The sequence below is a fragment of the Squalius cephalus genome (assembly GCF_949319135.1).
Source record: "Squalius cephalus genome assembly, chromosome: 18".
NCBI lineage: Eukaryota > Metazoa > Chordata > Actinopteri > Cypriniformes > Leuciscidae > Squalius > Squalius cephalus.
Window position 1 is genome coordinate 24,855,256 of NC_137139.1, and position 17,828 is coordinate 24,873,083.

Genomic DNA, 17,828 nt, shown 5'->3' on the forward strand with positions numbered 1-17,828 from the left:
TAAACTAATCAAAAGTAGGTAATGTAAAGTGTGAGGCTGACTTCTTAAAGGATCAGTTCACTTTCAAAAAAAACTTTGCTGATAATTTACTCCAAGATATCCATGTCTTTCCTTCTTCAGTCGAAAAGAAATTAAGGTTTTTGAGGAAAACATTCCAGGATTTTTATACACAGAATGGACTTCAAATGCAACCAACTATACCAATGTTCAAAGAAGGTTCAAATGTCCCTCTCAATGCATCTTCAAAGTCTCTACACGATCCCAGTCGAGAAATAAGGGTCTTATCTAGCGGTACTTTTTAACCACTAGTGGTACTTTTTAACCACAAATGCTCGTCGTGTACCATCTCTGAGATGTGCCACACATTGCACCATCACGTTGGAAAGGTCACGCGACACGTCATCTATCTTATCTAAGTTATTTGTCTGTGTACTCCGGTTCAAAAAGGTAGGGAAGGGCGAAAAATTTCATCTCATCCTCCAACTTCAAAATCGTCCGACATCTTTGTTTTAATTTATTATTATTATTTTAATTTATTTTTTTCGTGACCTTTCCAACATGATGACGTGATATGTGGCGCATCTCAGAGATGGTACAAGACGAGCATTTGTGGTTAAAAAGTTTTTTTTTTTTTTTTTTTTTTTTTTTGAAAATGACCAATCGTTTCGCTAGATAAGACCCTTATTTCTCGACTGGGATCGTGTAGAGACTTTGAAGCTGCATTGAGACGGACATTTGAACCTTCTTTGAACATTGGTGTAGTTGGTTGCAATTGAAGTCCATTCTGTGTAGTAGAAATCCTGGAATGTTTTCCTCAAAAACCTTAATTTCTTTTCGACTGAAGAAAGAAAGACATGGATATCTTGAATGACATTGGGGTGAGTAAATTATCAGCAAAACAATTTTTGAAAGTGAACTAATCCTTTAAAAGTGAAATCACCTATATTGCTACTTTTCTTAAAGAAGAAGTGGAAAAACAGGTCAGACAGCCACATAACAAAAAGATAAACACACAGTTCTACAAATGCAAGGAATATTAACATTCACATCACAAACACAAGATGATACTCCCTATTCTAAAAGAGGAATGCTGAGACTAATGTGTCTAACAAGCATTTTGTGTGAATTGAACCTCTCTATTGTAATCTTCAGGACAATTGTGCACCGAGAGGCTTTCGATGCATTGTAATCAAAAACAGAAGATTGCTCTGATCGGTATTTAATCTGTAAATGGCTTTCTCCAGCAGCAGGTGCATTCACTCTCACGAGGGATATCATATTGTCTCTGATTTGGTGGAGGAAATGCAGTCATATCTGGCCTAGTGAGTCAAACCTCTCCTTTTTTTCAGCCTCTCCACATCCTGCGTAATCAGAACCCTCTCCCTGGACGTTGCCGCCGGACGTGACTGTAACCGGAAGATTCTGTTCTCTCTGCCCACGACTCTCCCTGGGCTGCTCCAGTACCATGTGCGTCCACAATGGCACCCCACCAGGAGCAGAGGCATATTGCACACGGGCACCGTGCCACAGCAGTGCCGGGCAGAGAGGATTAGTCCTGATGACAGGGCATTAAATGTGTAGAAGTCCTTAGAGCGACTGAGCTGATGCGCTCTCATCCCACAGTTGGGCTTCAGTTCAGAGCTGAGAGAAGGTTCACAGGTCTTTAGTGGCTGCCACTCATTAGAGGCTGAGAGTCACACTAGCTTAGCTCCTCTTTCCTGCCTGTCTCCCTCTCCCAGAGGGTCCCTTCCAGAGACAGAAACTTTTTCGGTCTTTTGATAGTACTGCTGACACTTTCCAAATGCTAGATGCCCTTTTTTGATGAGAAACCATCTTAAAGGTTTGACAAGTCATCATCCTTTTTTTGAACCCCACTGGTTCTCAAGCCAACTAAACATACATGCCATTTCAACATGAGAAGGACTATGTCAAGCAGAACAGAGCGTGTACTTCTAAATTTAGGTGAGAGATACACTCTCATAGAGGTCATTCTGATAGAGTCAAACTATAAACTATAAATCAAACTATAGAGTTTGGAAATCAAGGGTTACAGTCCTTCCTATATGGTGTCCTTGCTGAAAGACTAGAAATCATGTATAAAAAGATAAAACCTAGTGAAAAGAACCTGAGAAGGAGGTTTCTAAGGAATTGTCTCAAAAGCCACTGTATACTGTTCCCATTGAAAATAACAATGATACTCCCCACATGAGGATCAACTTATGTCAGATTATGTCAGAAAAGCCAAACATCAGATACTAGATCTCTCTGTACAGGATCTCACCAGAACAAACCTGTTTCCTTGATTTCTTTTCCTGGAAGCCATTGTCAGATCTCATAGAACCCCTTTCTAATTAGTTTTCATGTCTGCCTCAAAATCTGTTATCTGCCTTTATTGTTAAGCCTGTTTTCTTTGTTATAAAGACTGTGGTGCTGTGCTTGCTCCAGTTAAATAAATTGACATTCCTTGACCCATATTGTCTTCAAATCTCACTCTGACAGTTTAAAAGCAGAGCATTGCCTTTGTGCACATCACCTCTTTTAAACCACCTACATGCTGCTTACCTCCTCCTCTTGCCATCTCCCTTTTTTTGAGTAGATTGGTTTATCTAACTTTCCAGCAAATGTTTGAAATTATTCCAACTAACATTCTCCCTATGAATGCACACGCAGAAAATATGACAGATATAAATATGGCCTAAAGCACTAAACATCCAGTAGAGGAGAGATGGGCTCCCCACATATGACCGCTGCACTCCATCTAGCCTGACTTGTCTGGACAGCAATAGAAGTTACGCTGTCATCTGAATTTGACTGCACTTCAAAATGGAGAACTGCATGTTACATGAGGGAAACTCAAACAACAGACTTTGTGAGAGTAAAAAACCAAGCACATAACATAATGTGAGCTGACAAAATTGGGGAGTTAATCCTGTATATTTCCTGCCCACATAAACTTAAATTGAACCCTCATAGTTACCAAAACATTATTTCAAGCAAAAAACAAAAACAAAACAAAAAAGAGCAGCAGGAGGGATTTAGAGGAAATACAGGAGGTGTCACTTTCAGTAAGAGTCACACAATCAGCAGCAATGAGACTGCTTAATACCTCTCAGTCTGCCGTCAGTGACTCACTCTAGCCTCAGTGTCTGCCTGGCACACATGACATACAAATGCCCTTGCTTTTTGGGAAAGGTTGTTCAACATTTACAATATCATTTAGCATTATCATGAATAGGTGTTTCTTCAACTGTGGCCACTTTTAACACAGTAAACTCTTAAAAAAAAAAAATTCACATTAGTTTGTTTTGTCCACGAACAATGTCCAACAACAACAACGACAACTATGTCTAGCCTATTTGTATGGATTGCACAAGGTGAAGATTATCAAACCTTTTAAAATATAATATTTATAGATTTTCATAAATTGAAAGTCTGTGACAAGGGTAAAACACTAAAATCTATACATAACAGGAATTTACAAAGTAGCGAAAAATAAAAATCTTAGTTAAAAAAGTTTCAAAGTAGCCTTCATACAAAAAAAAGAAAGAAAAAATATCAAACACTGGGACATAATAGAGCCTGTAGTTGAAGAAACACTAGGCTATAATATTATTACAATAATTTACTTTAGAAATCTTTGTAATACATAGAAGACTAAGTCAATAAAATGTTATGTTTATATAACATAATGTTATTATATTTCATCATCTCAAATTTGTATTGGGTTTAGATTTTGCATTTTCCAAGCATTTCTATGCAGATTGAGAAATATATAATCTAGGTTTGTTATTTTATAACTGAATTTACTTTTATTTAGTAAGTATAATGGGATTAAAAAAAGAAAGAGCACTGTGTTATTGTGAAGAGAGATACAAGTGAGGTGAGTAAAAAGCACTTCTGCAAAAATCTTCTTCTGTCCAATTCTTCATAGGCTATATGTGAACATCAATCCCATTATGAGTGCCATTTGCACAAATTAACACAACTTAGTCTACATATTTTGTTTCCTTTAAAAAAAGAATTGGGGGGAAAACATAACTTCCTGTAACATTACAGAGTTCCTGTTTTCTTTCTGTAAACCTTTCTTTCCCTTCACATACTAGGATGAATATGACATCATTTCACAATAAGTGCTGACATTTTTTAATCAATTCCAAAAAACACATTAATTAATTTTGACTGCAAGCGCAACACCGCAGGTCAAACGTGTTAAACCATCAGCTTCAATTAGGAAGGCAGCCGCTGATCTGAAGCAATATTCTTGTTCACTTGTATCAATCTAAACCAGACCACAAATATGTACAAACACACAGCATGCCTGATATAAACTGACAGCCTTTGAATGACAAGTGCACATACACAGTTCAAAAATCAAAATTTTTACTGCTCTGAGCATTGCATCATATTACATGGAAATAAAGCCAAACAATCAACCATATCCCACAATGCCGCATTTGCACTTCAAAGACAAACTATTCAACAAAACGAAAATGAATCTCTGGTTACCAGAACCGCAGAGGGAAAACATTCAGAGCTAAATCTGACAAGACACAAACATTCAACGGCTGGTGCTTTCAATGTCTATTTCAGCATTGTCATTCAGATCCATACCTCTCTACCTTCAAAAAAGCCACTTGTCACTCTATAAAGAATACGAAGAGGGATAAAGCAGTGTATTCAATTCATAAATATCCCTTTAAGAGGGTCACGTCAGTGATTTGTCACTGGGGACTTTTGGCAGAGCTGAAATTGATGTAAAGGTGACATGTGAGTTATGTATGTGGCTGTGGCAGGTGTTTTGATATTACTGAGCAAGGCAGGCAGGCTCACTAACCCACCAGAGCGCTCCTCATCCCTCTCTTTACCTGCATGCCTGCATGAGAGGATGTCATTAATTTGAGGGGGAGAATCTTAAAAAAAAAAAAAACCTAAAGAAAAAACCCCAAAAACACTTGACATGCACACACAAGGTTTCTTTGCCTCCTGTTCTCTGATGCCTGTCACTTACTGTGTGAAACCCATGCGTGCTTCAATGGGATCAATTGTAATAAAACTACATCGCCTTCACTGAGCTATGAGTTTATGAATCTCCTTAGAGAAGCTCAGTCATTCAAAATCCCTCTAGCTTACGGCAGTGAAACAATGTTTAGTTTCAATCTCCCCGCAGCCTCCACACAGAGGGAGTCGCGCCTCACAACAGACTGAACACGAACAACAAATAAAATGTGAAAATCAAGCAAGTCACCGTCTCATTTCCATTAAATGATAAAGTAGCTGCCCTGAAAAGAAATGAACTAATTTAAAATGGCTGGCCTATAGGTCAAGGACAGCTGGAGCAAACAGTCTATGATTTTTCCACCCACAGTCATACAAATAAAAACATTTTACATTTTCATTTTCAATACCGAAATCTAAGAGGCTTGTTATCTTTTCTTATTTGTTTGATGCATTGTGTCTGAAATGCCTTCAGGCTGTGATAAACGTACTTAAAACACATTCTCATGTAGATTATTAGGTATATGGCTTTGTTAGATAGCGGGGCTTCTATGCAGTGGCACAGTGGGGTCTGAAATAGCATGTCAGCATCTACTGAAAGTCAATAAACAACTGAACCAAGCTTGATTGTAATCCTAAAATATTGTTCGCTTCCTCCATGAATTGTTAATATACAATCACACGGTGCTCTGACCCCTGGGAAAATTTTCAAGGAGTCCTGAAAATGTTACGATTGTCGAGACTAAGCTTTCCACAACTACAGATTAAGTCGAGCTCAGAGGAAGTCCTGAGATGAAAAGAAGGTCTAAGGAAGTTTAGTGTTCATGTTCTACTTTGAATTAGCACTATAATGTCTATTGGCAGTTTTTCTCGACACACCAGTTAAAACATAAATAAATAAATAAATAAATAATCACATCTATATTTCCAGGGAATTAAAACATCTGTGAATAAATGTGACGCTGGAACAGATGGGCAAAAATGATATACATTTGAGTTTTAACTTACAAACTGCTGTAATTCACTACCAAAAAAGCAACAGAATATGAGCTAAAATATTGAAGGCCAAAACATAAATGTTTTATGAGCTGATCATAAAGTATTTCAAATTTATATTTGCATCAATGTAGAAATGAGATCTTTGTATTAATACAGAAAGCTTTATGAACCTGCTGTTTCCTACAACACTAAATCTATGTCTGCCTATAGTGAAAATCCTTTGCAAGCACAGCACGGAAAATAGGCAACTTCCTCCTGCCACAAAAATAAGGCAATCACGCAGTTGCTGTTAATATCTGAACTGACTGCAGAATCCCTAGAGAGGTTTCTATTAACACATTGTGTCCGTTTCACTGCTTAAAATAAACGAGGTTTTATCTCTATGAAGTCAGCAGGAGTTAAAAAAAGACAACAGCAGATGGCGGAGAGAGGTGACCTTACCTCATTGGTGTTCCACCTGTGTCTCTCTTTTGGCAATGTGGAGCATTTTGGTAGACATTCAAGCAGCTTTTTGGGCAGGTATATTTTCAAATGTCCATGTTCATCTGCAAAAAAAAAAACAAAAAAAAAAACAAGCATGCAATAAAGATTAGAAATAGGAGACAGTAAAAGGATTTCAATACCATTATTTCAATAATAACTGTAATTAATCAATACCCAAGATGTATTGATATTGATGCAATCATGTTAATATATAGGGCTCAGTGCACTAATACAATAATAAGCATATACGATTTAATATTAGATTATCCTCTGCAGTTCTTCTACATTCTTCATACAGAGCATATAACAAGGTTCATTAACTAATGGGCGCCAATTATTCTGACTGCAAAGAGCAACTAATGAGCAACTTGCAGAATGAAGGTAAAAATGTTAGATGAATGAAAATGTGAATTAATGGGCCAAGCGTACTGTGAAGAAAAAAAGAAAAAGAAATAGTGACATATTATAATGTGAATCATCAGATTTCAGGTGTTTCAGTAGTGGAAGTCCACTCTCAAGGGTTTAAGGGAAACTAATGCTAAGCTTTATTAAGACTTTAACTACCCAATAAAGTACACAGCAACCCTGATCCTGGCTGTTCAAAAGAACAGTAAAAAGCACAAATGCTGGCTAAAGATAAAAGAAAAAGGGAATACAATTTGTTCAGGGGCAATTAAGGCAGGGCTATATATCAGGCTTTCTTCCATTCTTATCTTGTCTGTCTCTCGTTCCCATTCCTAAGGGCTTGGCAGGCCAGTCAAATCACTGCCATTTAACTTTCATTGTTAAATGAAAGTTCACTTTCAGAGTGGAATTTCTAAATTACAATGGAATTGTCTACAACTGTAAATTGAGTCCAATTATAATCACCTTATACGACCAACTGCTGATTATACATTTGCCTGTCACCTGCACCCACATGACATTCACATTCTATTCCCCTAAAACCCCCGAAGGATAGCAGGAGTATGGATGAAAGGGAAAAAAGGCTTGGCCAGGCACCTTCTAGCAGAAATTCTTTCCTGAATGAAGTGAGTAGCCTATATGCAATGTATGAAATTATATATATATATATATATATATATATATATATATATATATATATATATATATATATATATATATATGTATTTATTTATATTATACAATATCCCTCTGAATGACCTTACAGCCCTACAATGTGGACAACTATCTACTGAAGCAAATAAACCAAAAATGTGCATAAGTTGTCTATAGATGTTTATATTAATGTTTTATGAATATAATAAAACAAGAATTAACACAAAGCCTCAAATTCATGTTCACATACTTTGTGAGCTCAACCTACATTTCAACACCAGCACAATGACGGAATATCTAATCCATAACAAACGCTCTAACAGCGAGTCAAAAATGTGACATAATATGCCTGAGTCACTGTCAAAAACACCCCCGCCATTTTCCTAAGGTTGTAATTGTGACAAACAATCATCTATCATTTGTGAATGCGATGCTATACCAAATCCTGTAAATGTGGTTATGAGCACGCATGCAAATCAGTTCGATTTCCTCTGTCTAAGCTAATGCGCTTACACGTCACCATGTGTTCCGCTGCCGCACACGTCACTGATGACAAATCAAGACACATATGCTGCATCCAATTACCCATCTCCAGGTCTGACGGTTTATGTTACACTGTCGAACTGTTATGCAAAATTTAAACAACCCTGGTGTGAAGGCCTCTTTCTCCACATCAGCGAGAAATATATTTGCTTCTCTCAGATGACAGTGGCATCATCTAAACTGGTGCAGTTGTGAATCTTTCATTCTTCCCCAGTTGTCAGACAATCAACTTTGATATTGCAGACATCTGTTTATGCCAAAGAATAGGATTTTGTCATCTGTTTGGACTGAGAAATATGGCCTTAAATTACATAATCATGTTACAGATCTCTAGTTTTCCTTCTCTTTTCTTCCACACCCAAAATAATTTTTTTTTTTCAATGAATAAAAGTACAAAAACATCACTTATCACTGTCTGCAAACTTGCAAAGCCAGATCAGATTTGATTTTCTTGCTATAATTCGTGTTATAATGGTAGGGTGGTGTGATTTTAAAGGGGTTAAATTTGAGGCTTATCCCTTAGCTGAGTTAGGGATATCATGTCTCTCAGTCATTACTGCAAAAAGTAAACTCTGACAGGGTTAGCAACACCCTTACACTATGTGGAGGTCTCTTGTATCACCCTGAATTAGTGTTGTCACAATACTGGAATTTCTTTTTAAGTGAACATAAACAACAGTTGATAAAGACAACGCATATGTACAATATCAGTATACTGGATCCATGCATTATGTCTTAAAGTGACAGCAGCCTAATATATTTCTGCTTTTAATGTTAATCAAACAACAGACTCACTGCTCTTGAATCTTTCTAATCTTTGTCGAACTACTGTTACATCTAACTGAAAAACCAGAAAAGCAGTTTATTTGTTCTTATTTTATCATAGACTGATTACGTGTCGTTAATAGTGTTTGAAATTTATATTTTATATTTATATTACATTTATGTAGAATTGCATTGCATTGTTCTTGCATTCCATGTAAAAAGTATGGCGAGTAAAATAAAAAATGTACTAGCCAATGGCGACTCGAGCTTCAGTGTGTCCGTAGAGGGTTGTAAGGTGAAAATATATAGACATTTTCTATAGACATACAATATATTTATAAATAAATATAAGCATCCTCAAGATTTTTGTAGAACAGTGGGTTTCAATTTTGAGGCACTGACTTTTAGTTGTCCTTCCTGTATAGCGATGCCACCTTTGAAAATGTCTTACAGTGACTGTGCTCAACAAAGCCTTGTACTTTATTCAAGGAATGTGATTCTCAAGTGTGCGCTTCTGATTACCTGAACCCTTTTCAATTTGTCTGAGAACCCCACGAAAGCTTGGACTTCTGTTTGTGAATATAAAACAAAGAGCCGTGTCTCAAGCACAAGCCGACCAGAAATCAAAGATGTACATTTCAAATGGCAAACCCCCATGTCCCCAGTGCTTCTTAAAGGCAAAGTCACCCTGCCTGTCCGTTCTATAACACCTCTATTTTTAATTTTCTCAGATGTTTGGATGTCTAAAGTTATAAAAGACAATATTGGAGAAGATGGACTTAAAGGACGACTGTGAAATCTTTAAAGAATGAGAAAAGGTGGAGAACAGCTCACTGAGAAGAGTGTAATCCCAGCCTAGAGCAAGGTCCTAACAAAAAGTTTACAGCTACCTGATAATGCCATGAAACAACAGTGTGACTCTGTGGTCTTTCATTTGGTGCATGGAGATAATTCTGGAATTCTGGAGTATGTGTTGAATGTAGCATACACTGATGGGAACAATTGTACAAGGGTACATAAGTTTTACAGTAGAGATCTGAGACTGGTATCTGGAATCATTTGACTCACTCAATTAACATTAGCATAGAGCACCTGCTCCCGAATGACAACAATCCGCCATCCCACACAGTACACATAGAAGGAAAAACAATATATCTCTGCAGCAACCAGTGTCAAAGGTAAAAAGAAAAGGTAAAATCAAAAACACATTTAAGTCATTAAGTCATAAGTCATCAAAAAAGTCATTTAAACGGGCAAAAGGCCAAAAGTCAACATGAAAAGGCATTCACAACTAGGGTTGCAAAGGGGTGGAAAATTTCCGGTAAATTTCCATGGTAAGTTAAGCTGGGGAATTTTGGAAATATTCCATATTAGAAACTTTCCATGGGAATAATGGCAATTTAGGGGAACTAACTGGGATTTAATTGTAATGTAATCGATCATTGTATCATATCCAAGCATAAATATAAACAGAAGTCATAAGAAAACATCCATGCAAAATGTTTTCAACAGATATTTCAACAGATTGATTTGTAAGTAGAACAGAACAAGTTTTAATTATTAATTATTAATTTAAATAGTAAGGCTAGCTAAACAACTGGAATGATCTTCAAAACATATTGCAAGAGGCAGAGAAAAACAGCCACATGAGGTAGCATCTGCCTTATGTGGTAAATAAAGTTATGCTAGCTTATTTAGCATCTAACTTATCAGCTTGCTATCTACTAGATGAATACATTTGTATGTGATATTTGCAATTTAAACATTTAATAAATATATTTCCCCATAATATCATCAAAACTTACTTCACTTTGTTTAGTCCACAGGCTCAAATGTGTGCCTTCAATAGTCTTGTGCTTTGGAAGCATGCACAGTGCCAGTAGGGGGTGTGGTCTCAATAGCCATGCAGTAAGCAGTGTGCTATGTGCATGTGATTGAGGAATGGCATGGATATTCAAGTGTATTTGAATGGCATCTGTTTGTTTTAGTCAAGATTATGCTAAAAATATACTTTCCTCAACCATATTTAAGTTCCCTATGAAGAGCCAACCCTCAACTTTGAAAATTCCCAGTTTATTCCCGTTTATTCCCATTAATTCCTGTTAATTCCCATTAGGCCTAATTCCCATGGAAAGTTTCCATCTTTGAAAAATTGAAAATTCCCAGAATTTTGCAACCCTATTCACAACTTATTTTATGTCTGTAATGTAACATTTCTAAGCATAACAGAATACTTAAAAAAGTATGGCGACACTTGATTTTATCCATCAGGAATTGCTTGGGTTGTGAAAACTGGGCGTTCCAAAGCAGAATAAAGCCAGAACTGAATACTTATTGCATTTTGAAGAAAGATTACAAAGACAGGCGGGTGGTGACAGGCCTTGGTCATCTCCAGACAAACTCAGATACAGATCAGACAGTGTAGGCGAAGCCCTCTAAGACCGGCCAAGACTCTAATACCAGCCCATTTGTAATCATTTCAGACCACACACACACAGTGGTCCATAACCAAGGCCTGCCAGTCATCAGAGCCAACAAACACATTCCCTTTGACACACCCACTGATGATGACATCATTCACTTCAGAGCAAGGAGGTCTATAAAACCTAAAGGAAGGTTAGCAATAGCATTATCATTCATCTCACTGGCAGTAGCTCAACTGGTGCAGGATCCCATAAGTACGTGATCTGAAGTCTATGGTCCATGCTAAGCAGCCAAGCTCCTGCTCCAGAGCCATTTTTGCACACTGATATGAGCATCCACATAGGACAGTTGGTTCACTGAGTTACTGTCTGTTTTGAGAATAATGAAACAGAACATTATGATTATAAAACAGTGTGAGGGATGATAATTAAATGGTAAAACAGCTCAAATAAGCCATCCACCATATTCACCGTGAATTAAAAGCAGACGTTTATCAGAGTAAAATGCTATTAGGGACTTGAAGACAGGTTCGAATCTGACTTGTGCTGAATATAAGCACACATCCAGGAGAATGAAAAACATTCACTGCTCCGATTAGATGACTGGTTGTTAATTAAAAACCCCTCATACTAATAAAATCCCTTCTAACTCCTCCCAGAGCACAACTTGAAAGACCTCTTGAGATGTTTGGGCTATGCTCCTTTTTCACCAAATAAAATGAATGGCATTGAAATGAGGGCTCATTGCTCCGCAGTTAAAAGCAGACAGAGAACAGAGCAGAATGCTAATTCACTAAAGTTCTAACGCTGGCTGCTTTAATAAAGAGCAGTCTATCAGTGTCAACACACACCCTTATCTGACATTACTGCGGCTCTGGGACTGGGAATGAGCTCTAGCGTCATAAAAAATAGAAATAAAATTGAGGAGAGTGCCAGAGAACAAACAACAAAAAAACATTCACAGCGTAAAGGGGCTGTTACGACTGTGAGCAGACACATTGGCGAAGCAGAAGGCTGATGAAAGCTTAGCGATTATGTATGTATTTATGAATTTAGACATTTACATGGAATTCCAGTTCCATGTGCGAGATAAGTCTGTCCGTAATTGCTGATCTAACATCAGTATCCCGATCCTAATCCAAACCTTAATTGCTAAGATGGGAAAAGCGGATCGTAAAGGACGAGAGAGGACCAGGCCTGGACTGTTTTATTTGATGTTTTGTTTTATTAATATTAGTCGTTTATATTAGTCGTCCGTGAGGTGCTGCTATCTTTACTTTAATTTTGTATTGGTTGATTTATTTTATAAAAAGTCTTTGAATGTTCACCGGTTCCCGCACTCCTTCTTCCCATAACAACTAACTGCGTTTCAACCACATTTAATAAAGGTGTGTGACCTCAGGTTCAAGGACTCAAGGATTGTGCTATAATAGGTGGCTCCCTTTATATGGCTAAATGTTTAAACAATTGGTCATTTTTAAACAAAACAAACAAAAAAGGTACAGTAGACGACTAACCTCAACCTATACGATCTAGAGAGAGAGAGGGAAAACTAGCACGACTACATCTGCTGGGCCTCAGCCATAACGACTCTCCTTGCCGCTTTGATCTCATGGATGTAAACAGCACATCCTGCTGCGCAACTCCAGCCTCTAATATGCCATCTTGTTTCCTTTATTTTCTTGCCTAAACAGCAGTGACAATGTGGACATTAACATAATTCTGTCTCCCTACCGGTGAACAACAATTTAGTTGTCAGATCCTAAAGTGCAAGGCTGGCTGAAACTGTAGCCTGTTATATTGGAAGATGTGCTGTGCTGAGCCGAGCTGAGGGGGCAGCCAATTACTACAGCAGTCCTGATCAGGAGAAAGCAACTCTCCAGTCAGGTGCATGGGGGGGGGGGTACAGAATGGTAGTGAACCACAAGAAACGGACCACAAGAATATAATAGATAGCCTATAGAAAGAGCTCCCACAAAGAGAGAGAGAGAGAGAGTTAGAGAGAAATGAGGAACTAGTGGAGGGACAGAAATGTTTTTTCTGCTTCTGCTTGTGCTTGCCACCCATTCAGAAGGGAATTCTCTCATTAGAAGGGCAGGTAGGACGAAAAGAATATCACACCAGCAGGTCTTGACACAGCTGTGCCTACAGACATGGCTCGTTTCCAACTCACAACTTCTAACTGTTGGACTGTGGGAGTTGTGAGGTTTGAAGTGGGATGGGCCCCAGTCCAACACTTACAAACTGCAAACATAGAATTTCCCAAAAGACATGTTGCTGCTTTTTGCTTTTCAAGATGCCTGTGGTGATCTCTTCAAACAGGGCTGTTTATTATTTCAGGGAGGACAACTACCTTCTGCACCAGTCTGTCCACTTCATGTCAGCCACAAAATAATGATGATTCACGTGCTACGTTAGTCATTTTGTCTAATCAAGTACTCAACTGAAATCAACCAAATACTTTGGGTGTCCATTATCTTAATTGTTTGCCAATATACGTATGCATTGCTGCTGTTAATTAAAACAACAGCCAAGTAAAATAAAAAATCCTTTTGAAAAATGGCTTTGAAAAAAGGGCTGGGTGATATACAATTAGATACAATAAACTGATAGAAATATCATACAAATTTCAAATGTTTAAGCCTTACCATTTTTTATGTTTAAGCCTTTAAACATAAATTGGCCGATTTCTCAGAATAGACCAAAACTAAAATGCATGTTTGAGCTGTCTTAAGTTAACTTAAACAGCTGGGAGAAAATATACCTGCAGTTCATTTAATTATAATTTTTGTTCAATTGTATTTATTTGTTATATTGCTCGTAGTTTCTTTGTTCTTATTTTATTACTGACTCTTTACTCAACTTAGATTAGATTAATTAGGCTAGTTTTAGTTTTTGTTGCGAAATCAAAATTGATGTTAAGAATTATAAAATCTCAGGTCTCTAAAATTTTGATATCGCAACAACCTTATGTCAGGCAAAAACAAACTATATCTTCATATATAGTAATTATTTAAAGAAATTACTTATATCGTGAATTTTGATCATATCGCCCATTCCGTAATCTAATCTAAATATAATATATATTTAATAGGCCTAGATGTTTTAAAAGATTCCTGCATTATGTGAAAAACCTGCTAATCACCTCCAAAATGCTCAGTTATTCCTGTTATGTCCAAATAAGTATTTGGGTACTCATGCCTACCTCTAATAAGAGGACAACAAGTGTGTCACATAGAAGTGGACATATATTTCTATGGGGAGAAGGCGACTGATCCTGAGATTATCTGAGATGCCACTCCTGAAGGAGACGGTTTAGGAGCTTTAACAATATCAGTCACGCCAGCTTGAGCTAGTCTCACCCTGGAGACAAGTGTGGGTCATGAAACTTGAGAGGTCTGAAAAAAACAAATCTAAAATCAATATCATCCACAACGCAAAACTCGCCACTCTCTCTTTCTCTCTCTCTACTCTCTCTCCCTCACCCTCTCTGTTTGTGTGTGTACTTCTGCAGTGAGTGACACTTGCTTTTAATTGTTGCTTCCCTCGGCAAGATCCAATGGTCACTTTATTCAACCTTCAATATAAAAGTTATCATCAATCACGTTTTAAAATATCAATAGCACATTACACAAATGCAGACACTTTCAAAGGCGATTACGATTATGTGGCCCCTATTTCAGAGCTCAGGTCTAGTTGTCAAAATTCACAAATACATTATTGACATTTGCTTCAATATGCATCCCCCCGTAACATGCTGTAGGCAATTGGCAGTGTCACCCTGAACATAATGAAAACATAAGAGACTATATCATTCCCCACCCATAAAATCACTAAACATTAGAAGAGACACTATTTGCAAAACCACTCTCAGCTGCGGTATCGATCCATTCAATAGTGATCTAATAATGTTCTTGTGACCAAATAGGAAGAGAATTGACTTGAAATAATAATCAGATTGCTATTATGGTGAAATATTCCTCAGCTTTTATATAGTAGACATAAAATATACAGCAATAGCACAATCATAAAATGGGATGAGAAGACTGGGCTTCCCTCTTCTTTTTTTTTATGGAATGATCTGGTAAAACCCTATCTTTTTCTCCGTCAATGAATTTCTGGCTTCTCTTATTGAAGAGCCGTAGCCATTGGGCTATTTGTTAGAAGTCTGCCATTGCACAGAACCTCTGATCCTGCTATCACAGCTCAACTGATGAACTCAATTTAAACTAAGGCCTGGTGGGGCCACAGACTTCTCAGGCAAGCTTGTGCTGTCCAGAGATTGGGCTGTCATCTAAATTTAACTCCCTGAGAAAAAGGACGGTGCTGTTTCAGAAGAATCAGAATAGCTTCTGTTGTTTAAATATAGAGACCTCTATCTAATCTACATGTTTACACAGGCCGTTTTCTTTTGATTTTTTTAATAGAAGAGTTCACCAAAAAAAAAGTAAACGCTATCATCGTTTACAGTCTCATGTTGTTCCAAACCTGTTTGACTGACTTTCTTTCACACACACACACACAGACACACACACACACAAAAAACTTAATTCAATTGTGGACAGGGTTTCCACACATAGGAAATGGGATTTCTAAACATTAAATTAAACCGTAATACCCAATAAATTATAATACATTGTGTAGCAGAAAACAGTGTAAACAATAAATTCAGACACTTTAAACTAACCCAATCAAATCATACAAAACAATCTAACCCAACCAAATCAAACACATCAAACCAACCCAACCAAATCTGACACATCAAACTAACCCCCCAAAAAAATGTAGCAGTTAGCAAGCAATAGCACATGTTAGCATGCTATATGAACCTTTTATTTACCTTATGAAAAGTGTGTTGTTGGTATAAAGCATGATGGGGTGGAGAGAGAAAAATACAGGTACATCATTTGATCTTGCACAGTAACTGGTTTTCAAATGAAGTAGCATAAGTATGGACACTCCACAACCTAAGCATAGGCTCCACTTTTCACCACAGTGGTAATTCCACAAAATACCAACAACACTTCTAAATCCCAACATAACAAAACATTAAACAGAATAAACAAGTCTCTCCCTTTTCTCATATTGCTAAAAAAAAAAAAAAAAAAAAAAACAGATAACAGCAATTAATTTCAACAAAAATTCTCCCCATTCAGTTCCTTGCAAAGCATGCTGGGAACTGGAAATCCCCCACCTAGTTTCATCAATGTTATATTAATACTAAGAAAAAAGATTAATCCCAAATCGAGTAACTAAACTTCTGTTTTACAAATGAAAATTGCACAAAATGCAGTTCATTAAAATGAGCTTTTATGAAATTTTAATAAGTACCATGAGAAAGCAGATGTTACTGGTAGGTGTAAAGGGGGTCATACAAATAATATGAGAGTGAATAGGGTCCTATGAAATAAGATTTATTTTTTTCCCCAAATTACATTTTTTATTTTTTATTTTATTTTTATGTATCCTATGTTTCTGTAATCTAGGCCTATGTGGTTTATTTAATTTTATAATCAAAAAGATTGAGAGAATAATCAAATGAAATCATAACATTTAACAACATGCCACATAACATAATTAGCACTATCATTATCATATCGGTTATCAGACAATATTAAGATAATTTGGTCGATTTTGTATATTTAAGTGCAAGTTTATTTCTGCTATTTTTACACACTAATATTTTAATAACACAAATATTCTCTTTAGCCAATCTCAAAATGAATGCGTTTTTCATATTGTATATCATTTTGTGAGACCTAAATTCACCTTCAGCATTTAAATTTATTTTTTTCAAGTGTTTTTTATTTTTTAGATAAAAAAATAGCATTAAATGTATTTATTTAATTATTTTGTTATTTTGTTATTAGCCAATACAAATAAATAGGGATGTCTCGAGCTGATATCAAGAATTATTATCGGCTTCAATCCTGATCCTTTAGATTACGTCAGCTGTCATGCAGGTGTCATGCAGCAGGTGGCAGTATGCACCTTCAATTGGGTTTGCCAAACTGCTACTAAAAGGAAAAGAAGAAGCTCTAATGGGAATCTATGACGCGTGATAACCAGGGGGGCAGGGATTTGTATTATTTTGAAGGTACCCCCGGGCGCGATATTTTTTTTCCCAGGATTGTAGGGGAAGACTCATGAATATTAATTAGGGAAGTCATCCCTGATTGGTCTTAACCCCAGTGACGGGTAGGTTTAGGGCGGGGTTAGGGGTAGATCATCAGACCCCCAGTGGCGGGTAGGTTTAGGGGTGGGGTTAGGAGTAGGTCATCAGACCAATCAGGGATGACTTCCCTAATTAATATTCATGAGTCTTCCCCTACCATCCTGGGAAAAACAATATCGCCCCCCGGGCGCCGCCATTGGCTAGCGGAACCCCACCTGCTGTTAGCATCCCATTGACTCCCATTCATTTTGGCGTCACTTTGACAGCGAATAACTTTACATCTGAGGCGTTTAAAGACTCCATTTGTCCATTATTTATTTCTAAAGAAACACGAAAATGTATAAAACGCTCCATTACCTTGTAGCTTACGTTATGGCCCTGTAGAA

At 37.1% G+C, this 17,828-nt stretch overlaps 1 protein-coding gene across 1 annotated transcript in view; it reads right to left on the bottom strand.

Moving 5' to 3' along the window:
- The window catches only part of camta1a (calmodulin binding transcription activator 1a), a 434,758-nt gene that overhangs the window by 403,892 nt on the left and 13,038 nt on the right, over nt 1–17,828 (bottom strand). Inside the window, 1 exon segment of the mRNA XM_079849916.1 lies at nt 6,436–6,539. Within this exon segment, the coding sequence (XP_079706042.1) occupies nt 6,436–6,539 (104 nt within the window).